General features: G+C 39.3%; 1 protein-coding gene across 1 annotated transcript in view; it reads right to left on the bottom strand.

Annotated features, from left to right (window-relative positions):
• LOC122793251 overlaps nucleotides 1–24,412 on the bottom strand; it is a 234,987-nt gene that overhangs the window by 197,752 nt on the left and 12,823 nt on the right. The window contains exon 2 of the mRNA XM_044061105.1: nucleotides 13,486–13,557. Coding sequence (XP_043917040.1) covers nucleotides 13,486–13,551 — 66 coding nt within the window. The 5' untranslated portion in view covers nucleotides 13,552–13,557. The remainder of the gene's footprint in view (nucleotides 1–13,485; nucleotides 13,558–24,412) is intronic.

Below are 24,412 nucleotides of genomic sequence, written 5' to 3'. Positions count from 1 at the left end.
TGTCATTTAGGAAACACGAGTGCTACCTAAACATAATTTTGAGTGTCAGCTCTTACATTTTGTAATTTACAATATATAGCATTTTCTTCTGCATTGGTGTTTCAGATAGAAAGAAATAAGCTAACTATTTCATTCTCCCAGGAAATGTTTATAATAATTTTTTATAGTTCCCATATCTGTACAATGATCACTAAAATTTCTGAATGGCTTAATTACCTAACTGTAGGCCACAATGTTGTCATATCTGCCACATGTTACTTATACTTAAACACACATGTTTACGTGTTACACCCACACCCGCACCCATCCACACATACACACCCCAGGATTCAGCAAGCTCTGCACGGAGTGCCGGAATAGTGCAAGAGCTGCTGCAAGCAATACGGCTGACGAGCGATCCAGGAATGAGCTCCCAGGATGTGCAAGAGCACTCCTATACTATTCCTGCATGGACACCACTGCTATATGCCAATTACCCCATTTCCTGGTGAAAACTATGAAAATGAGGTGAATTAGTGATCCAGGAAGCAGACAGGCATCTGTGCAGGAATTGTGTAACCTGCAGAAATGTATTCGGTTACTAACCGAATACATTTCTGCAAATTACAAAACGGAGGCATGACAGCTCCAAAGAAAGCACGTATTCAATGTAGTGGGCATGCCAATGGCCAAATATACGGCCATTGGCATAAGAAATAGTTGCAAAATTATAAAAAAATAACTTTTTTTTTTGGCCGATTTCAGCTGTTTAAGCATAGGGCAGCAGTGCGCAAATGGGATCAGCCTGAAAATAAGAAAAAAAGTTGGAAATAAGCTTTTAAACCCAAATCAACATTTTGCCATCATAGTCAATGGCATGCATACGATAACAATACCAGGGAATAGTGGTTGCTCAGGGGGAAGGCTCAGTGTGAGTGGTAACTATGAATTAGCATTCTGTTTTATGCAAATGAGGGAATTGATACTGAATCACAGATTTCCCTTCAGTGTTAGCTTGCACCCGACCGTGTAGGTGCAGCAACACAATTGTATAAGTATAAGAAGTGGATGACCTCATAAGGGGGGGTGTCATGCATGCTGTAAGCTTATTGGAGCTCTGTGGCCCATCTTTGCCCTTAGCTAAGCACAGCTAAGGAAGGGGGTGTGTCTGAGACTGCCTAGCAGTGTTTACATTTCCTAAATGGGTGTGCTGTACACCGGGTTTTAACTGTGGACCAACCCCTAAATACTGCTGGGATGAAGGGACAGCTATAGGGATACTTCTCAGATATCGCTCACATAATGTTAGGAAGTGGATAGAATAACAGAGTGAGGTGGTGTATAAGCATGGATGTCATGTGTGTGAAGTCTGAAGCTCTGATGTGTGCCCATACTAGTCCTGCCTGCAAACCCAGTAATGGGTGGCTACAAACCTGCTTGTAAACCACAATGTGAAGGGGAACTGACCAGATATATGAGCCCAGCCTCTGCGTAACCTGGGTGAATCTGTACAGCTCAGAGGTATGGCCACAGCAGGATATGGCCATTCTGTCATGTCAATATATGTACAAGAAGGGGACACTCAGCCACCACAGTACTGTGGTGCTGGACCATTTACACAGACTCATCAGCAAGTGTCTGCAGCTAACCCTCCAGAATGGCATGAGTGTATAAGAATATGTAGGCTGCAGACCACAATACTGGACACAGCTTCATTCATCTTGTATTTCCCAGGAAATAACTGTGAGCAAATAAATATATCTGTCAGTGGTTGATGACATAATACATTACAATGTAAAACAGTACATATGTCTGAACATCTCTGCTAACACCAGCCATGTAACACAAGCAGCACAGACACAATAGTTACAGTATCCCACTGTCACCCATTGTGACTCCATATTGTTAACCTATCTACAGATATCCTCCAGAAATAGGTTGCTAGCTGTAGGTTTATAACACCAAACCTTGGACTGGAGTACAACCTACCTGGAATGGATTCACACACTCAATATAGACGGTCATATTGGGCATGCTCCTACACTTAGAGAAATGAAGCCCATGTCTGAGAACACAGTGGACAATACATATCTGTCAGTCACAGATGTCTGTGCACGCACACCAAATTGTACACCATTCATGCTTTGCACACACACTGGATAGGAATACTCATACATATCCAAGGCCAACATACTATAATATGTCAAACATGCACACACAGAGATGTGGGAAACAGAGAGACAGACAGTGACAGAGAGATTTCCATCATGAGCCTGTCCCACTCACCACACATCCAATTGGCCAATATCACATGGTGTGCTGATGTCAGTCACTGTAGACATTGCTTTTGGTAGCCCTCAGCCCTATAGTGTCTGTGGTGCTTGTGATAACTATGTAACACGATAGTACAAATCAGTATTCGTCTAGCCTTTGTATACCCAGTCCTGTCAAATGTAAAGTTGTGTGTGACTGAGTGTGTGTGTGTTTCCAGAGGAATGGTTTATGGCCCATTCACATACACTGCACTTCCCATTGCCCATGTTAGCACTCCTGCTGATGTCAGTTACTTTAAAATGAAATAACCCTCTGGCCAAGTCTCAGCCCAAAAAGCTGCAGGGCACTTGCAATACGTGTGTAATACTGTAGAGTAGAAAACTAATTAGGTAGGAGTTCTAATTCCAGACATCCAGACGTGGCAACTATGAAACTCTGTGTATGTGGAGATTAATGATTTTGAGGCCATTCATAGTCACTACACCTCTCATTGCCTTACTTTAGCATGCTTGCTGATGTCAGTCACCTTGAAATAGCCCTTTGGACAAGTGCTAGCCCCATAAGCTCGGTGGTGCTTGTGATCGCTGTGTAATGCTATAGTGTAGCATGCTAGTTAGATAGGAGTTCTAATCCCAGACATGGCAATTGTGAAACTCTGTGTGTGTGTGTGTGTGTGTGTGTGTGTGTGTGTGTGTGTGTGTGTGTGTGTGTGTGTGTGTGTGTGTGTGTGCAGATGAATGATGTTGAGGCCATTCGCAGTCACTACACCTCCCCTTGCCCTACTTTAGCATACCTGCTGATGTTAGTCACCTTGAAATAACACTTTGGACAAGTGCCAGCCCCATAAGCTCCCTGGCTCTTGCGATAACTGTATAATGCTATAGTGTAGCATACTAGTTAGGTAGAAGTTCTAATTTCAGAGATGGCAACTGTGAAACAGTGCGTGTTTGTGTGAGAGAGTGAGTGTGTCTTTGATTATACCTGATTTTATGGACAGTCACACTTACTACTCTCCCCTTAACCCTCCTTTAGCACTGCTGCTGATGTTAGTTACCTTCAAAGATACCTGTGGAGAGCTCTCCAACATATAAGCTCTGTGGTGCTTGTGATAACTGCATAATACTATAGTGTAGCATACTACCTAGGTAGGAGTTTTAATCCCAGAGATGGCAACTGTGAAACTGTGTGTGTTTATGTGAGAAAGTGTGTGTGTCTTTGATGATACCATATTTTATAGACATTGACACTTACAACTTTCATATTACCCCTCCTTTAGCACTGCTGCTGATTTTAGGCACCTTCAAAGATACCTTGGCACAGCTCTCCAAATTGAAAGCTCCATGGCACATGCCATACATGTGGAACAATGTATTAGTAGTAACTACATAGGTATGGGTTTAAATCTCATCCATGGCAAGTGTTTGTGTGTGTGCACATATGTATATCTGTACCTCAAAGATTTTTGCCCCATTTACACCCAGTACACATCTCAGAGCCTGACCTTAGCAGTCCTGCAGATATCACCCACCTTAGAAGTACCTGTTGAAAATCATAAACCATGTAAGGTCAAGGGTGCATGTGGTAAATGCGTAATATAATGGTTTGTAAAGATTGTTAGGTAGAGGTTTGAACCTCACCCCTGGCAAATGTAAGTGTGTGTGAAGGGTAAACTTATTTTTGGGATCTATCACCCAATGCCAGTATTTACAAGGGCTGGTGATGTTTCTCACCTTAGACGTACCTTGGGACAACATCCATCCTATAAGCTCCATGACACATGCGATAAATGTGGTACACTATAGTAGCAATACATAGCTAGGTAGGGGGTTAAATCTCAGTACGGGCAAGTGTGTGTGTGTGTGATCAGTATCCTATGTGGAGGTTGCTGTGATTGTGTAATAACAGGATCCATTGTGAGGTGACTTTTTTTAAATTATTATGTTTAGGGCCTGGTATATGTCACAATGTCCACCTTATAAGGACAACAGATGTCAAACACCGGAGAGGTTGGTGTAGACAATCCATAGCCCTACATGTGACATTATGGATTGGTGAACAATATAGGCAATCCTTCTATTACTCAGAGAACACTCTCCACCTATGTCTCATACACAAAGACACTTGGCTAGGCCACAACCACTATATTGGCAGTTCCCTGCATATTGTCTCTCAGATAGTAACATTAGTGTGATTGCAGTGGACTACATGCCTGTTGACCACAACAGTGCCACTGACATCAGAAAGTACTTTGATGGGTTACATCTCCTGACTGACTGTGTGTTACCCAGCAAGTAAAAGGACATGGCAACCTGTTCCATCCCCTCAATAGGCAAATAAATGTATACAGTGGCATTTTTGCCATGTTCCCCACTGGATGCCTGCAACAACTGTAGTGTCTGCAAACAAAGCCTACAAAGGGAACACTATGCCTTATACACATGCCCTGTATGGACAAACGCCACTAACTCCACTGAATACCTGTATCATGCTGTCAATGTAGATGCAAGTAGTTACATAGCCAGGTCTCACCAAATTAGGTCAGGAATGCTACATCAGAAGATAACATTCTGTCCACACAACATACCTCAGAGACCTCAAGTACACTTCCACACATCAAAGAACATGCATGTGGGACATGTGCACAACCCAGAGACTGTCCATGTTATGGAATACAGATCACATACATGGGAAGCAGTGCATATCACTGGCCACCCACAACAGTAACCCAGATGAGTGGATGGTGAATCCAATACCCACTCCTGGGGACCACTCCAGGGACTACACCCCTGAGCCACACTGGGGACTATTGTCATGTGGCCTGATGCCAAGGTATTCCCTTAGCCTAGCCTTGTACAGCCTTCAGGCCCATTCACCTACTACACACATGTGAAGCAATGAACCTATGCATCTCAGTACTGGCAAGTGTGTGTGTATGTGTGTGTGTGTGTGTGTGTGTGTGTGTGTGTGTGTGTGTGTGTGTGTGTGTGTGTGTGTGTGTGGAGATGAATGATTTTGTAGCCATTCACACTCACTACACCTCCCATTGCCCTACTTTAGCATGCCTGCTGAACTCAGTCACCTTGAAATAACCCTTTGGCCATGCTTCAGCCCTATAAGCTCTGTGATGCTTGCAATAACTGTGTAATACTGTAGTGTAGCAAACTAGTTAGGTAGAGTTCTAATCCTGATCCTGCCACTAGTGATAATGTGTGTATTTCTGTGAGAGAATGTATGTGTGTCTTTGTTGATAGCTGATTTTGTAAACATTCACATTTACTACACTTCCCTTACCCCTCCTTTAGCACTGCTGTTAATGTCACTCACCTTCAAAGATACCTTTGGACAACTCTTCAATATGTAAGCTCCGTGGTGCATGCAATAACTGGGTAACACTGTAACAGCAATATATAGTCGGGTTGGGGTTTGAAACTCAGTACTGGTAAGTGTGTGTGTCATCAGTATGTTGTGTGGGTGCTGAGGTTGATTGTGTAATGACAGGATCCGTTGCAGTGTGGGTTTTGCTACATCATTATATTGAGGACCTATATGTCCCAATGTCCACATTACAAGGCCAACAGTTTTCAAACACTGTAGAGGTTGTTATAGACAATCCACAGCCATAAATGTGTACAGTCATGTGCAATTACTATGTGGCAGTATGGATTAGTAAACAATATAGGCAACCATTATAATACCCAGATACCACTCTCCACCCATGAATCATACAAAAACATGCTTGGCTCTTACTCCCTTTCTTTCTTACTTTCTCTCTGTCTCTGTCTCTCTCACTCTCCCTCTCTCTCCCTCTCTGGTGGATGTGGAAAAGTACATCTATTTTGCATAGGCAGCAGCTTGACTTTTGTAGGTAATGCTCATTTTCAGGTGATGGCCTGTGCACAAACCCCAATTGCTAATTGCTTGTGGAACAGCTGTGGTATCATTCTTATAGCCAATTGCATGGAAACACAATCCTATAACCAAGCACTTCATGTGGGTGTTGGCCCTTTTCCTTCACTGTTTACAACATACACTGTGGAGACCGGCCAACAAACAGGAGAGGGATGTTCTAGACATGGGGACAGAATGTAATTATTTCTGTTCTACTTTTGAAGTAATGTTGGTTTAACAAGGTTTGTGTGTATATGGCTGTTCTACATGATTTAAAGTCTGGCATGACAGTGTTATGAAGTTGAGGAAACTCTCACCTGTAGGGCTATCTGCAGACTGGCCAGAGTTTGGAGTCTTAGATGTGGTGTGTTACTCACACATTTCCTATCTTTAGAAATGCAGTAGCATACTGTGATGATTGCAGTCAGTACATGGTGACATCCATGTGAATTACTGACTTCATATCCCTCAAAAGAGATATGTCACAACAAACCCTGTTACACCAGGAGTTTTCTCAGTTTATCACAGCCGTATGTCAATATTGGCCCTGTATTTTTATATCTTATTAATTTCATATGCTACACTCTATTTTTTATAAAACCTCCTTCTGTCCATCTCTATCTTCCTTAGTCTCCATCTACATCCCATCCCAGACCCTCCATACTTCTAACCAACAATTACTTGATATCTACCACCCAAAAAGGTCAGTAGGCAAACTACTCTACAAACACTCCCTTGCCCATGCTTGGAACAAACTTCCCCTTGACTTACGTTCAATCTCCCACACCTCACACTTTAAAAATGAACTAAAAGCTTATTTTCTCAATTCCAGAACCTGCCCTTGCTATGACCCTACCTAGTCTTCCTTCCCTTTATGTACGCTCAAAAGGACCATATTTAGTACCTCATTACATCTCTCTTTCCAATGTGTCTGCTATGCATTTGCACAATTTTATACAAACAAAAATGTTCATTATTGACCTATTGAACTATATCAATGTAAAATTGTTACTTAGCTTCTTTTTAATGCAACTTTAACTTTATGTATGTATCCCAACATATGTGAATCATTTTGCTATAACTGCTATTATATCAATATTGTTTAAAATTGTACTTGTTTTAAAATGTATTACTGGAGCTTTTCTCCTAAGGTCTCCACTGAAAATGGGCCACAAGCCCAGTTGGACAAACCCAGTTAACAAATGTCAATAAATAAATAAGAAGAAGTACAACCGGACGACTGAATGCCTTAGACCTGTTACCACTCCCAAAAAAAGTTGTGTTGAAATGGTGTACAAGTTTAAATCCAATCGGTAGTATTAAGGAACAATGCTTAGTCAAGTTAGCTGTTCCGTGTCCATATAAAAAGGAACCAGTCCGTTGATAAGAAACCAAAGTTGCTTTAATAATCCACAAAGACAGTGACAATAAATAAATAAAAAATAAATAATGATGATTTTATGATGTCTGTCAGTAACTGATGACGTACATGTCAGTATCAGAAGTGACTTCCTACACATGTCTGTTGACACAGTCCCTGTTACTGTAGCAATGTTCTACATTTATACCTGCAATACATACATTACATTCCCTTGTACTAAGAGGTTGTGACATATGGTGCTGAGGTATGACTCCACTACATGTTATGGGCATATGTTACACACACACACACACACACACACACACACATATATATATATATATATATATATATATATATATATATATATATATGTGTGTGTGTGTGTGTGTGTGTGTGTGTGTGTGTGTGTGTACATATGTGCATATATACATATATATATATATATATATATATATATATATATATATATATATATATATATATATATATATATATATATCCTTGTTAGGTGTAAACATGAGTGTTGTATATACCTTCCCAGATGTATCCCACCATATTTATCTGATATGTGTATATTTAGATTTAAAAACATGACTGCTTCAACACTATTTTAATTTACAAGTACTAAACAATTGTAGTCAAAGCAGTTGTTCACTACTATCCAGTATATGTACTGAATGATATATTTGAAAAAAGAAGAGACAGCTTCACAGCTTTGATGGTGTAGTGGTTAAATGGTGTGACTATAGTGTACAGGGTCCTGGGCTCAAGACCTGCAAGGGCTGTTTATTTTATTGATAGGCAGAACAAGGACTATTGGATACAGAGTGATTAAGGCACATTTAAGCAGTTGTAAGCAGGTTTGTTCAGGTTTGCGTGACAGTAAGCAATGCTAACTTCCAGTTAAATATGTTTACAGACAGCCTGAGAAGTACTTAATCTGTGTAGGCATTGCTTAGCGCCACACAAACAGGCTTAAACCCACTTACTACTGCTTAAAAGAGCTTACTCCCGCTTAGCCCCACACTAATTTCTTTAGGTTCATAGGTTCATAGGTATGTACTAGGCTATCTGCCCGAAAACATTTATAAGCCTAGCCAGAATGTGTTGGCTTTCACCGCCCCCTTAGAGTAGTTTCCTGTGCCTCTGTCCAGCAGAGCCACTGAAGTGATCCCCGAGGTAAACTCTCTGTTTCCCATCCACTTGTCAAGGTTTCTTTTGAAGAGAAAATTTAAAAAAAGGGGTGATAGGAAAATGGTGAAAAAGGGGGCACAAAGAGGGAAAGACAATAGAGAAAGTAGCTAGGGATGTACAGGATGGATGAAGTGAGGTCCATACCTGTCCATTTCTTCTACAGCAACAGCTGTGCATATATACTGAATTTGGAGGTATAGTTAGACACTCAAACCCCTGAGAGAGGGGTGAGGAAAACAATAATATGTTGTGAAGACAGTTAGACCAGAGTGCATGTGTCCAGTGTACCCGTGTTTGAAATGGACAGCTATGTATGAGGCAACATTTTTTTGGTGAAGAGATTGCCCCTTTTTTTAAGGTGAGAGTGGGATGTTGGGGAAGAATAGTAGGTATATTTGGGGAGGTAGGTTGGGTAGGAAGACAGACAAGACAGACAAAACAACATACAGAGGCAGTATATGACACATGTGGGGGTAAACACCTTGGACAGGGAGGGGTGTTTGGAAATCAGAAGCCCATGAGTCCTCAAATGGAAACAGTGGAACTGAGGTCCCCACCCATGGGCAGTCACCACTGCACCTTCACGGCCCAAAAGGTGGCTGTGCTCAGGCTGAGCAGGAGGGGCAGACTGACCCTCTAAATGCACCACACGACCCTCAAGCTGGAGTAGCAGATCTCCAAACTAATTTCAGAGCTCACTACGCACCAATCCCCGGACCTGACTTTGAGTGACAGGATCCTGTCCACACCCATTCCCAGGGGGGATGAGCTCCATCCCCTGAGGTGGTTCCACCCAAAGGTGGTCCAGGAACAGTGGACGAGGAGGTCATGGGGTGGGTCCCAGACATGCTGGGGCCCGGTGCCATGGCCAGATGAGGTGGGAGAGGTGGATCCGCTGGGACCGGCCTTCCCAAACATGCTATGGTGTTGCAGTTATAGAACATATATGGGTTAGTAATAGTCAAGACAATCCAGGATTAGTTATAACAGCATACACAGATATTCCCATTAACCCAAAACACCAGATTTGGAACAGTTGCATAGCAAACAGAACACATGCATATATGGAACCACAGTGACCATTACAACAGCATGCAGGTTACACTGATAGCAACATGCCACCAATGATAGTATTTCAACATGGAACATTAATAGAAACACATTTCAATATTTGTTGAATAATAGGACATATGTCCCAATAGTAGATTTGGTTTAAACATACCCATTGATTTGTGTGTTTAGATTATTATTGCAGATATGGTGTGGGGGAGAAATAAATGTCAATTAACAACTTATATAGCCTTGCAGTACTCACAACTTTAATGATCATTACTCTAATCATTACTCTATAGGTATTATTACAATACCCTATGGCCTTGGTTTGGGCAGTGGTATGTTTGTACACAGTATATACTTCAACTGTCTTATAGCTAAATTCTACTTCTCTTACCTAGTAGACCTGTGGAGTGAATGTTTGTTAACACTACCTAACTGTTTCTACACATATTCCCAGATTCCTAGTTGTAATTATGCATATACCTCTCAATTTCTTAATGCACAACATCTGGACCAAGCCTGACAACATGGGGGTACAAATAGGGACATATTTTGAATTTTGCTCTTATACACTTTGAGACAGTTGTTGGAGTAACAGGATTTGTTTTAATATACATTTTATGAAAGATTTGAGGTCTGAAAATCAAGTGTATGTCATTATTTAGTGACTACAATTCTGAGATCATCCCTCTGATTTGCCAGGAAGACAGAGGAACAGGCCAAAAATATGAGCCAATTATCTGGACATTCTGTGAAAATCTGTACAGTTGTGAGGTATGATTATGCATACAGCTTACTACAACTGCCAGGATTCAAACCATGGCTGTGTGTGCTAAAAATACTACAATTTGAGTTTCATCAGAGTGAGCTATTTAGAAACTAATGTCTGTTTTTTTCAGTGTTTTCTGTCTAAGTCTCTCTTGGTTGTACAATCAGATTTTGTAGTTACAACAGTCTTATACATACATTCCTATACATATTTTTTATGTAGCACAGTGTGGGTAACAGTGATTAACACAACATTACTATTCAGAAACTGCAACACTAAATGCCATACAATACAAGAGTAAACACAACCAGTCCAGGATTTAGAACTTTATTGCCAGGCAGTTACAGTTTTATTGAAATATCACCTATATGGGATTATTACTGTTATATTATCTGGTTTATTCAGTACAACCCATGCACATTTGTTTTTACTGCCAGGGGACTTTCTACTACTTTATATTTATTTGGTATGACTACTACAAGCAGGATTGTTAATCACCAGCCTCGCAATGCAGCCTTTGCAGCCTACTGGCATGGGCTCCCTGATTTAAGCCCACTTGGCTGCAGCTGTAAAGGGAATAGAGAAATATTTAGCCATATCTATCCATCAAATACACAGGCTGGACTTTGGTAAACAGTTATTGATATGAATACTTACACACTGCTGGGACATCACCCCTCTGCCTTGCTTCTTGGACCCACTCATCCAAGAACACCCTTTTTCTGTGCTTCAAGTCAGTGTAGTGGTGCTGGACCTGCTCACCAGTCTGAGGGATACCAGTGGCACTGGTGAGATCATGGGTGAGATGGTCCCAGGCTTTTGCTTTATATTGGGAGCCCTGGTACTGGCCCTGCAGCAGTCTGTCATCATGGTTATTTACCAGGAGTCCTAACATGACATTGGACTCCTGTATGCCCCAGCGTGCCCTCCCCAACACTTGCCATATTGCCTACAGTGGGAAGCTGCAACCAGTTATGAACTGTATTCCCGCCTGCAGCGTTTAAATATGGCCAATTTCCTGCCCTTTGCTGTGATTGGACAGTTTTGAATATGCTGAGCTATGCTAAGGTATGCTCAAACCTGATTAGCTAAGGTTGGCAGTGCTTAAAAGGACAGGTTCAGCACTGCTTACCAATGGGCAAATCCACTTAGCTGGGCTACTCATTGCTTAGCAGTTATATTAAAACAATGCTTACACCTGGTAAGCAGAGCTGTGCAATGCTTAGCATTGCTTATTTTTTTATTGTAAAGACTATCTGCTGTATGAGATTGAGTCATCATTCATTACATATTATACATTTGTTTACTGTCGCTGACATCCCCCAATGTGCTTTCATTACATTTATTCATGTGTGACTATACTGTATGGGGCATGTGTTTATATAGGGGTTTCACAACTTTATTAAACTGACACCTCACATCTGTACCTACTACAGTACTCTGGTTAATAAATATATGTTATTTAGTAGCTAATTATAAAAAAATGTTTATGTACTGCTTTCACATGTAAAATGCAAATTGGTAACGGTGGGGATTGATCCAGGAATGGCTGTTTATTGCTTACAAAGCATACACTCTAACCACTACACTATTGCAATACTGCTTAAGTTGGATGTCTCTTGCTATTTAACATCTTGTGCTGTTTAAGCTAGACTAAGCATAGCTAAGCAACGGGCACACCCACGCAGCTACGCTTAAACTTTATCGCATCTATAAAAAAAAATTACTTCTTGTGCTTTTTTATTTGTACCCTTCAGAATATCCCTGCTAATGCTGAACCTGTTATTCGATCAACTTTCTGCTTTGTGGAACGATTGTCCCTTTTGGATTTGTCCACATTCCTTACTCTGACGGGTTGGGAGGTGTGTGGTATGTGCTTATGCTAAGTGTGTTATTCTGTCAACTTTTGCCTTGGTAGGGACAATTGTCCCTTATGGCTTTGACCAGATTTCTTATCCTGATGGGTTGGGGGTGTTAGAAGCATTCTCGCTCATTTTAAATTGCTAAAAGGCAATTCTGGAGTGCAGGGGGCATGTATATTGTGAGAGCTCTGCTCTCAGACAAACCACCTGGGCTCATACACGGAACCATGTCCATTTTAGAGCACGGCAGTGCACCTTCATACATATACATGCCACGGTGCCATGCTGAATAGGAGAGGTCCCTGCCATGCAGGAATAACTTATTCCTGCATGGCTGCTTGCTGAATCTGGGAGACAGTCTCATTACTCTGATAATTTGTTGCTAAATGTGTGACATACATTTGTAATTTGGCATTTGGCAGAGATTATTAAGGAGCTGTTTCCTGTGGTGCAGGGTTTGATTCCTTCAACCTCCATTGCCTAACAGTGTGGCATTGCGTGAGTCACTTAACCAGACAGCACTCCTGGGCTGAATCTGGAAAAAGACCCTGGAAATCAATGCTACACCCTGGTAAAAATATAAATAAAATAATCTGCTTTTTTTCTTCTTTGTGTATGACAAAATCCATGCTAAATTAGTCACCAACTTTTTATCTTTTGTTGCTAAATAAATTGATAAAATATTGCTCTGGTAGTGTATCCACATTTACTCACCAAACTTCTCATGCTTTTTTAAAATGTACTTCACATTTAATACTTTACTATTGATTGATTACCAATGTGTTCATGACATCCTTGATCGAAGAGGACTTGGTAACAATGCATTTAAATATATATTCAACTAAATAACAGCCTTAGATCTAGCCATTATTTCTGTCACTTAAAACCACAAAAAAAAGAAAAATAGTAGAATAGAAGTACATTCTTCTTGGCAGTTTACAAAATGTTTTAGCAATTTTGTATAGCTCACTTTCAAATATATAATTTAATCCTCCATAAATCTGACAGAACTCAATCTCTGCTATGTATTATAAAGAAGCACAATTCTTGAGAAGTCAGAACTCCCAAATCTTTTGCTTTTCAAGTACTATAATACTCACTGGTACAGAAAATGATGTCCCCAGGAGGAAAATAAGCAGGAAGGTCATGGTCATTGTGTAGAGCATTAATACCTGCAACAAAAGAAAATAAAGCAGCTTTTAAAATGCCACATGATAATTTAATGTGTACAACCCACAAGTGATATATAATACAATGCAAGTTAGAACGTTTCTTAATTTTCATGTAAACGATATTAATATTAAGTGCATGCATTTTTATTGTTGATAACCCTCCTAAAGGAATATTTTCAGACAGAACATGAATAGAAAGGCTCTCAAACACCAGTACACTGAAAATATTGCAAAAACAGTGATTGTACATAATAACAAGATATATAATATAAGAGCTGAGAGAAAAAGCAAGTAACTTAAGTAATGCATTTTTTCGCAACATTTAAATACACCATAAAATTAGTACAGTTTCACAACATTTAAATATGCAATAATATTTCAAATGCTATCAATTCAATTAAATTAAGTATCGCAACAGTGCACCTGTTACGATTTGAAATGCTGGGACCCACTTGAGCGAAATCTAAAAAAGAAGAGTGATCTTTTAGATTTGCTCTTCTCCTGTAGTTGCAGTCTTTTTTTTTTTTCCTGGTTTGTTATCACTCTGCATTTTGAGTTCTCACATTTCAACATGGAACAATGGCAATTATGCATAAAGAGATAGCTATTAAGATTTCATCTAAAGTTGACCATACACTTCTCAAAGAAAATAATTTTTTTTGCCTGCAGTGGCTAAGCCACTTAGATTTTTATTCTAAACCTGCATAGTATTGGCCAAATAGTGCTTATCAGATGCTGGATATAATAAAATGGAATTCCTGGGATATTGAATTAAGTTAAAGTTGCCAGTATAAAGCTTCATATCTGTGGTAAACAATAAAAAAGAAGGGATTGTTGCAGTATTGAGCTGTAATAACATTTTGTCTAGCTATAGCTTTACACAGTTTGTCAAGTTGTTTCTAGCCAGTCGACCTAAGGCTTTAATGTTGAAACCAAACACTGAGTCAGTGCAGTGGTGGTCTACTGTTTAATGTGTTATATGTCATACAGATATTGAAAAAAAAAATGGAACACAGTGTTCACTGCTCTAATGGGGGCGGGGGTGATAGGTGATATGACCGAGTCCCATTTCATTGCAGGAACACTTCAGGGACTTGGACTGTTTTCTTGAAGTAGCTCAGAATCAGGAGGTGGACAAGGTGCTATGGAATTGGAAGGAGGTCAGTAGCTTGACTTGTGTCCACTGACTTGGTTGTGCCATTTAGTTACATGTTTTGTAGTAAAGAGATACAAAGTGCAAGTTTATCAATGGCCTATTGTTGGGCATTCCTGGATTCTTTTGGTGGATTTTCAACCTGGCTGGTGGGAAAATGAAGGTACATGACATTCTTATTGGAAAACTGGATGCTTCTCAGGAATTTAGGGCATGAGATAGAAATATACAACTGTAAGAAAGCATGGAGAGTGTCACAGTTGTACCGTACATCAGCAAGATACAAGAATAAAAGAACTAGAAACCTGTATTGCAAAGCAGGAGTATGAGCTGGGAGCGTTATAAGACACAATCAGTAGTTAGTGAGTAATCAGGAAGATTTTAGAGGACAAGACTTGGAGAGAAAATTTAAGCATTACTGGCTTAAGGGAGGGAGTAGAGGGTCAAGACCCAGAAAGGCACATATATAAAATAGGTGAAGGAGTTGTTAAAAGGACTTCTACATTTATATCTGCAGGTCAACTGGACAGACAGGTCTGGTAGGAAAGGTAGAGAGACAGTTTCCAAAAGAGTTGCTCTCAATGTAAGTCTGCTCTGAATCTGAAAGACTTGCATTCAGTGTGTCTTACTTCAGTGTAAGTCTTATCTATAAACAAGCTTACTATGGTGACCAGATTCCAAAACACCTGCTCTCAGTGTAACTGGTCACTTACACTGAGAGCAAGTCTTTTGGAATTGAGTGGAGAGTGTCTCAGCAAAATCTGATAAATTTATCAATGAAACTGAACAGTTTCCAAACAAAAGATTGTCTAATTAAGCAGGTCAGTAGGCAGAAGTGTGTGACAATGGCCAGTGGTTGGGCATGGGGTACAAATAGCTGAAAATTACTACTGGTCATCAGTGGAGCCTGGAGCTTATGGCTGTTGTCCGGCACATGAGGCAGATAAGGGAAGTAGTAAAGCTGATTTGCCCTGTTACCAGCTACTACAAAAATATTCAGGAAGCAGGGAAATTTCACTCTCATGTTATTAAAGGGACCAGAATATGGTGGCAGGCAGCAGCACCTTCTACAAACAATGAGCTTAGAGTCATGCAGGTGGGAAGTTGATGTGGCTGGTGTTTTGCTGCTTCTGCAAGAGTAAATGCTGCTCAAAGTATGACACAGCTAATAACTTTCAGGGATCTGGGGTACCTGATACTGTCCAGTGTGTCTTAACTGGTACTAGTAAAGTGGTGGTGGGAACACATATATTTATACAGTTAGATAAAATATAATAAGGGACTGCTCCCTGCTGAATGAGGATGAATGCAGAAAAGTCACATGGGGCAGCCAAGAAGGCTTAACTGTTCAATATCTACCTGCCATCAGATAATTAGGAGTAGCATTCCAGACTGCCAGCAATCTGGATTGCAATTCCATAGAGCTGTGAGCCAGAAGTAACATTAAATATGAGACGATCTTTTCAGCTAAACAAGGAAAGCAGCTTTTTGCATTTCTTGTTCCACTGAAGTTATTTTCTCACATTAATGTGCTTAACCATGGCACTGAATACCACAAATACAATACTACTATTAAAATTATAGTGAGACAGTGCTACTATTAAGTTATAGTGAGACAATACTGCTTTTAAGTTATAGTGATACAGTACTGCTATTAAGTTATAGTGATACAGTACTAAGTTATACTGATACAGTACTACTATTAAGTTATAGTGATACAATACTGCTATTAAGTTATAGTGATACAGTACTGCTATTAAGTTATAGTGATACAGTACTGCTATTAAGTTATAGTGATACAATACTACTATTAATTTATAGTGATACAGTACTACTATTAAGTTATAGTGATACAGTACTGCTATTAAGTTATAGTGATACAATACTGCTATTAAGTTATAGTGATACAGTACTGCTATTAAGTTATAGTGATACAATACTGCTATTAAGTTATAGTGATACAGTACTGCTATTAAGTTATAGTGGTACAGTACTACTATTAAGTTATAGTGATACAGTACTGCTATTAAGTTATAGTGATACAGTACTACTATTAAGTTATAGTGATACAGTACTGCTATTAAGTTATAGTGATACAATACTACTATTAATTTATAGTGATACAGTACTGCTATTAAGTTATAGTGAGACAGTACTACTATTAAGTTATAGTGATACAGTACTGCTATTAAGTTATAGTGATACAGTACTGCTATTAAGTTATAGTGGTACAGTACTACTATTAAGTTATAGTGATACAGTACTGCTATTAAGTTATAGTGATACAATACTACTATTAATTTATAGTGATACAGTACTGCTATTAAGTTATAGTGATACAATACTACTATTAATTTATAGTGATACAGTACTGCTATTAAGTTATAGTGAGACAGTACTACTATTAAGTTATAGTGATACAGTACTGCTATTAAGTTATAGTGATACAGTACTGCTATTAAGTTATAGTGATACAGTACTGCTAAGTCATAGTGAGACAGTACTACTATTAAGTTATAGTGATACAGTGCTGCTATTAAGTTATAGTGAGACAGTACTACTATTAAGTTATAGTGATACAATACTACTATTAATTTATAGTGATACAGTACTGCTATTAAGTTATAGTGAGACAGTACTACTATTAAGTTATAGTGATACAGTACTGCTATTAAATTATAGTGATACAGTACTGCTATTAAGGTATAGTGATACAGTACTGCTTAGTTATAGTAATACAGTACTACTATTAAGTTATCGTGATACAGTACTGCTATTAAGTTATAGTGATACAGTACTACTATTAAGTTATAGTGATACAGTACTGCTATTAAGTTATAGTGATACAGTACTGCTAAGTCATAGTGAGACAGTACTACTATTAAGTTATAGTGATACAGTACTGCTATTAAGTTATAGTGATACAATACTACTATTAATTTATAGTGATACAGTACTGCTATTAAGTTATAGTGATACAGTACTGCTATTAAGTTATAGTGATACAGTACTGCTATTAAGTTATAGTGATACAGTACTGCTATTAAGGTATAGTGATACAGTACTGCTATTAAATTATAGTGATACAGTACTGCTATTAAGGTATAGTGATACAGTACTGCTTAGTTATAGTAATACAGTACTACTATTAAGTTATAGTGATACAGTACTGCTATTAAGTTATAGCGAGACAGTACTACTGTTAAGTTATAGTGATACAGTACTGCTATTAAGTTATAGTGATACAATACTACTATTAATTTATAGTGATACAGTACTGCTATTAAGTTATAGTGAGACAGTACTACTATTAAGTTATAGTGATACAGTACTGCTATTAAATTATAGTGATACAGTACTGCTATTAAGGTATAGTGATACAGTACTGCTTAGTTATAGTAATACAGTACTACTATTAAGTTATAGTGATACAGTACTGCTATTAAGTTATAGTGATATAGTACTAAGTTATAGTGATACAGTACTTCTGTTAAGTTATAGTGATACAGTACTGCTATTAAGTTATAGTGAGACAGTACTACTATTAAGTTATAGTGCAACAGTACTACTAAGTTATCGTGATACAGTACTACTATTGACTTATAGTGAGACAAATGTACTGTGTGCAGTTGGATTTTCAACACTATCTGCTTGAATGGAACAAGGCTACACACACAACTAGTTCTACAGATATGACTAATACTACAGTATTATGAAACTCCTGAAGTTAATTAGATAAGTAAAGGTGAAGAAAAGAATTAAAATGCACAGGATGCATTTGAAAGGGAAGGTGCCTGCATGAGATAATAGGCCAGCTGATAATGGTTTGAATAGCCATTGGATAGGAAGTCTTCAACAGTTTGAAAAAGCGAATCAAAATTAACCTTTTAATAAGTGACAGGTGAGTAAGGATGATGCTACTGTAGTGTGTGGCTCATTTTTACTAAGTCTTTTTGTTTTCCTCTGTACATGTTTCTTCATATGTCAGCATTGTTTGGGTGTTTGATGGTAGAGGAGAAGTCTGGACAAGATGGAAAATCTTAAATTTAGACTAGCACATCAATAGCAGAGGTGGCATTCCAAAAGTATGGAAGAAGGCAAGTATAGAATGAGGGGAGAAGTGTCTGACCCATAATTATAGTGAAAACAACCACTGACCAGCTTATGGTGACCAAAGATACCTGTGGAGCTGGTTATGTGAAAACATTACTGCATCTCTGTTTTTACTTGAAAGGTCTCCCATAGCAACAGTCACTAATCTTTTGGGGAAAGGGTTTCTGAGCTTTGATAGCTTGCATATAAATTGTATATGTTTAATATGGCTGAACAAACAATTGTTTTTGTTTTATCTTTGCAGTGAAAACTGACCAATTTATTGTGACTGTTGTTTCGCTTGACATTAAACGCTTATTAAAAAGTAACACTGTGTCTGTGTTATTTTATTTTTTAAGGGGTTTGTGGACACAAAGACACTGAAGCAGTTGGGATATGTATTTGGGTTTGTTTGGGGAATTCATTTTTATTTGAATGCTTTTGTAGAATAAAATGTGCATCATATTTTTGTATTTTATCTAAATGTTAAATATAATTTTGCATTCAGCATTTATAGGTTATGATTTATAAATGACATGGTTTCACAACAAGGTTTTGTTTGTAGCAGTTTGAGAGACTATGCTATTGAACAGTGATATGACTACTATCAGCTATATATATTAGTAAGATGTGAATGGCTGTACAAATGGCTGTATTCTGATTAGTGTATGTAAAAAAAATATGTAAAGACATTATATGTCGAAAGCTGCTGCAAATAATAATGCATGGACAGGAGGACTTTATTACAATGAGGAACTGTCAGATGAAGTCACAGTTGAAAGCAAGAAATAGAAGTAACCCCAAAAGAATTGGGGAGCTCAGGCACGGGAAAGAAGAGTTTAACTTAAAGTTGTTACCATGGAGAATGAAAGAAAAGACGAGACAGGTAAGGGTAGTAAAGAGAGTCAAAGGAAAAAGGGTGGTGTCAAATAGAGTGATATGTGAGTTTTTAGGGAATTTTATGGAGATCTCTATAAAAGGGGGAAGGGTAAGTGGAAAGGATCGCAGAGTAGTAGTGTAATGTGGTGGGAGAGGAGGGTAGAGTTTGATTTTACAAAATTATTGGTTAATGGGAAGTTGGGGCAGCTATTAGACTGGTGATGATGTTCCAATTCATTTTTATAAAATGGTGAATCTGGAAGTTGGTACTGCATTGGCGGACTTACTTCATAAAATTGGGTGTACACCAAGTTTTATGGAGGAGGTGTTTACTGTACTCAACTGGAATGGGGGAGTTCAAGGGCCCAGCAAATTGTACACTAATATCCCTGTACAATATAAAGTATAGATGATGCTGCAAGAGATTTGATGGCTTGGTTGGAGTTAGTCTTACCTTAAGTGACGGAGCAACTCAGGTAGATTTCATCAAGGGAAGGCTGTTATCTGAGGACTGGGGGCTGTTTCTGAACTTCGTGGAAGATGAAGAAAAGAAAGGAGTAGGGAAAAGTCCATGCAGTTCTAACGGATGTACATAAAGCTTTTTTTTATAGTTAACTGATTCTTTTATGCATGGGGCAGCTTGCTAATGTGGTGAGAGTTTGTAGACATAGGTGAGGCTGAAGATTAATGGGAGAATGGTGAATGCTGTCTTATTGGGGAAAAGGATGAGGTAAGGCTGTCTTTTGTCCTCAACGGTCTCCTTGATCATAATGTAAAAACTAGTGTAAAGGATTACAAAGGTGAGAAACAGATAAGAGCAGTTAGAATGTTTGAATTTATTTAGAGATGACTGAAGATTGTTGGTGGAAGATGAGCATTAAATGTTACCCCTGGTATTAGATAGATTTGACAGTTTTGAGTGTGGGGGGGGGGGGTAGAGTTACTTTATCATTTCCAGAAGTAGCAGGTTATTACATCTTGCTAGTGAGAACTGTTTTCAGTATTACCCTGTACAATGGAGACAGAAGTACCTTGGGGATAGGGTGATTCAAATGGATGGAGAGAATAGGGACCAGAACATGACAGAGTTTAGGAACTGGGTTGGTAGATGCTATGTAGGTGGTCAGGGAAATTAGGGCCACTAATGGGCATGAGTTGGGGAACTGGAGTAATGGCATTGCTCCTTTTGTGTTTGTTGAAGGGTGTGAAGGTGTGGGCATTAGTTGACAAAATGCATAGTAAGAGGAGATGCAAAATGTTTGTGATAGGTATGTGTGGGAGGAGAGAGAAATCAGGGCTGATATCTAAAGAGGGGTTAGGGTATGCCTGATTTTAGGGCTGTGTCAGCTAATATAGCACAGAGGATTACTGAGTCTGAGAATGTCCTTTTAAGGTGGAAGTTCTGTACATGGGAAGTAGGGACTGTCAGACAGATGGTGTTGGAGAAGTTAGATAAATAGATGTGTAAGCACATGGACAGGAAATTTAAGATGGTCTTGGAGTGGAAGGTCAGTTTATTAAATTTACTGAATTGTATAATGAGAAAAGTTTTTAAACTAACAATTAAAAATTGGGGGGAAGATTAGAGAGTGGTAGAGGATGTATGGATTTAAGGGGTTCCCTTTGCATGCTTGAGGACCATAAGTGTAATCCTTAAAGCAATAAGAATTTAAGTGCAATTTGAGAAAAAAGGCAGAAGCTCTGAAATTGTTGTGTCTTGGTGTATTCTCATTCCTCTATGGTACAGCCCCAGAGGGGCTGGCCCAGAGAGATAATATGCTTAGCACTCTTTGCTCCTGCTGATCATCAGCCCCTCCCAGCCAGTCAGCCCATTTGTTCCCCATCACCAGAACAAGACTAGCCAGGGAGGGGCCATCATTCAGACAGCCATCTGGAGTGGTTTGTGGGGTTTCATTTTACCCCTACATTTCCCCTATGGACACCTGACTTACAGAGGGTCTATATTAGAACATTGAAGTTTTGAAACTTCAAATGTTCTAATATCGACCCCTATTCAGCGAACGCTGAAAATAGCGAAGCTGCAGAACACCAAATTTTTTCCTAGGGAAAGAATTTGGTTGGCCATTTCTGTGGCTTCGCTATTTTTAGCACTATGGTGGAAAGTTACGGGTCAGGTTCAGGTAAGTGTGCGATTGTGTGGATGTAAGGGTTAGGGCACGGGTTAGGTGAGTTAGGGCGCAGGTCAGGTAAGTGTGCGATTGTGACGGACGTTAGGGTTAGGGCGGGGTAGGTGAGCTTGGGTTAGGGCAAGGGTGAGGTGAGTTTGCGATAGTGACGGACCTTAGGGTTAGGGTTTGGGTTACGGTAAGTGGATAGATAGTGTATGTACAGTTTAGTGTAGGGTTAGATGTAGGATTTTAAGTGTATGTGTGTGGATTGCTGTTTTTTTTGGTGTGCTTGTGTTGTGTGTATGTGTTTCGGAACAGCGAATTTTTTCCCTGGGAAAAAAATTGCTGTTCTGCATGTTTGCTATTTTCAGCGTTCGCTGAATAGGGGTTGATATTAGACCATTTGAAGTTTCAAGACTTCGATGTTCTAATATAGACACCTTACAGAATAGAAGAGGGACATACAATGGGCTAATCTTACTGGATGTCTCTCACTTCTGCAAAGGACATTACCAGCAAATAGCCATCCCTCATTTCGTAATCAGGAAGTGGTTTCCCCAGACACCACTGGAGAAATAGCACTTGTCTGTAGGCTTTTTGAATGCCTGCTTTCTCCTCTTCCCCTAAGAAAGACAGAAAGGACATGCCCATTCATTTCTCTCCTTCCTTGCCTTTTCCACTGCCAGGGCTGGTACTCAAACCCCAGTTATCTTGGTTGCAGTAAGGGCTCTATTTTGAAGACTCAAAAGGCTAATAGGGCATTAGATCTCAAGAAGTGGAGAGAGGTGTGCAGCTATGAGGAAGTGAAAAAAAAGTTTCTATATAAGGAGTGGAGACTGCTTGGCATACAGAGTAGTTGTGTAATGGTTAAGTATGTAGTATGGCATTAGAGGGGCTTGAAGAGGGAAAGGGAGAGTTGTGTTAGAAGCAGGAAGTTGGTTACAATTCAACAGAAAACAGAATTGGAAGATTGGAATTAGATATAGGTATTTAGGTGAGGGGCAGGAGGGAAGTAGGATGTAAACGTTGAGAAAAGTAGGGTGAAGAAGAGTGAGCTGTGGGTAGAGGGTGAGGTGTAAGATGAAATGTGGAGAATGGTGGAATAACTGAAGAAGGTAGGCCCACTGTACAAACTGCATTCAAGACTAATTCATAAATGGTATAAAACACTGCAGAGACTACAGGATGAGATGACGTGAGAGAGATAGTGTATTGGAGATGTGGATGTAGGAAGGAGACCAAATCCTAAAAGAGCTATCAGAAGCTACAAATACTACATTAATAGGTCCTGAGAATATTCCTGGATGCATCTTAAATAGTATGAAGCACAATTTAGTCACATATCTAACAACACTGTTCAGTCTCAGCTTCCATACAGGTTTTGTACTATATGGGTAGGGAACAGCTACAGTCATTCCCCTAGATAAGGGAGGACCTTCCACAGACCCAGGCAGTTTCCAGACCCATAAGTCTGACCAGCATCATATGCAAAGCCATGGAACAAATTATCATGGAACTAATCATTCAGGACATAGGGAACCTTCAAACACTGGACTTATCTCAGTTTGGGTTCCTGAAGGGCACATCATACTTAGTCAACCTGATGGAATTTTTTTGAAAAGGTCATCAAAGCAATGGATGAGGGTAAAATGGTACACACCACATACCAAAACCTGGCCAAAGCTTTTGACACAATTCCTCACTCAGGCATAATAGAAAAGATAAATAAACTGGGACTGAACTCCTATGTCACCTGCCGGATTGCAAACTGGCTCACAGATATGATGCAGAAAATCAAAATAGGGGAAGTTACCTCCACAAAGAGACCAGTCACCAGTGGAGTCCCCCAGGGTTCTGTGCTGGGGCCTTTACTGTTTATCTATTTTTCTGAAGTAAAAAACAATACCAAAGGGCTGACTAAGTTTGCAGATAACTGTAAGCTAGGAGCAGTCATTGAATCCTCAAATGACTTAGCCATCCTGCAAGAAGATTTGTCTCAAATAAATAACAGATATCAAAATCATGGTCTGAAACTAAATGGCAAAAAAATGCATGATTGCATACTTCGGGAAGTCATCTACCACAGGGAACAACAGCATTGACAATACACCCCTAAGAGTTGACTCAGTTGTTCAGGATTTGGGAACTTATGTAAATAGGGATCTGACTTTGACTAACATTTCGTCTGTTGTTGTAAGAAAGTCTTTCTATGTTGTATAGTTTATATACAAAAAGATTGTGTCTAGATCTAGGGAAGCCATTGTCCACCTTAACCCAGACCTCATTAGGCCAGTCATTGAATATAATGCCCCCTTTGACATGTATCTGTCCAGACACATGTAGCAACTGGAAAGCCCACAGAGATACCTTTCTAAAAGGATGCAAGGCCTAAACAACATGTTTTACATGGATTGATTCAAACCCCTGTTTCTATACTCAGTATCCTACAAACTGCTGAAAGTTGACTTGTGTCTGGCATATAAGGCATTCTCTGACCAATTGCTGATGGATTTACTGCATGCCAACAAGTCAAATGGCATCAGAAATACTTGGTATAGGGATCTAAACATCTACTCCAACATCAACAGAATGATTTGGAGGG

Source organism: Protopterus annectens, chromosome 2.part0 (genome assembly GCF_019279795.1).
Source record: "Protopterus annectens isolate FY-2018-M chromosome 2.part0, PAN1.0, whole genome shotgun sequence".
In the NCBI taxonomy this organism is placed as follows: Eukaryota; Metazoa; Chordata; order Ceratodontiformes; family Protopteridae; genus Protopterus; species Protopterus annectens.
The sequence above is the reverse complement of the archived record's forward strand: the minus strand, read 5'-3'. Positions and strand labels throughout refer to the sequence as shown.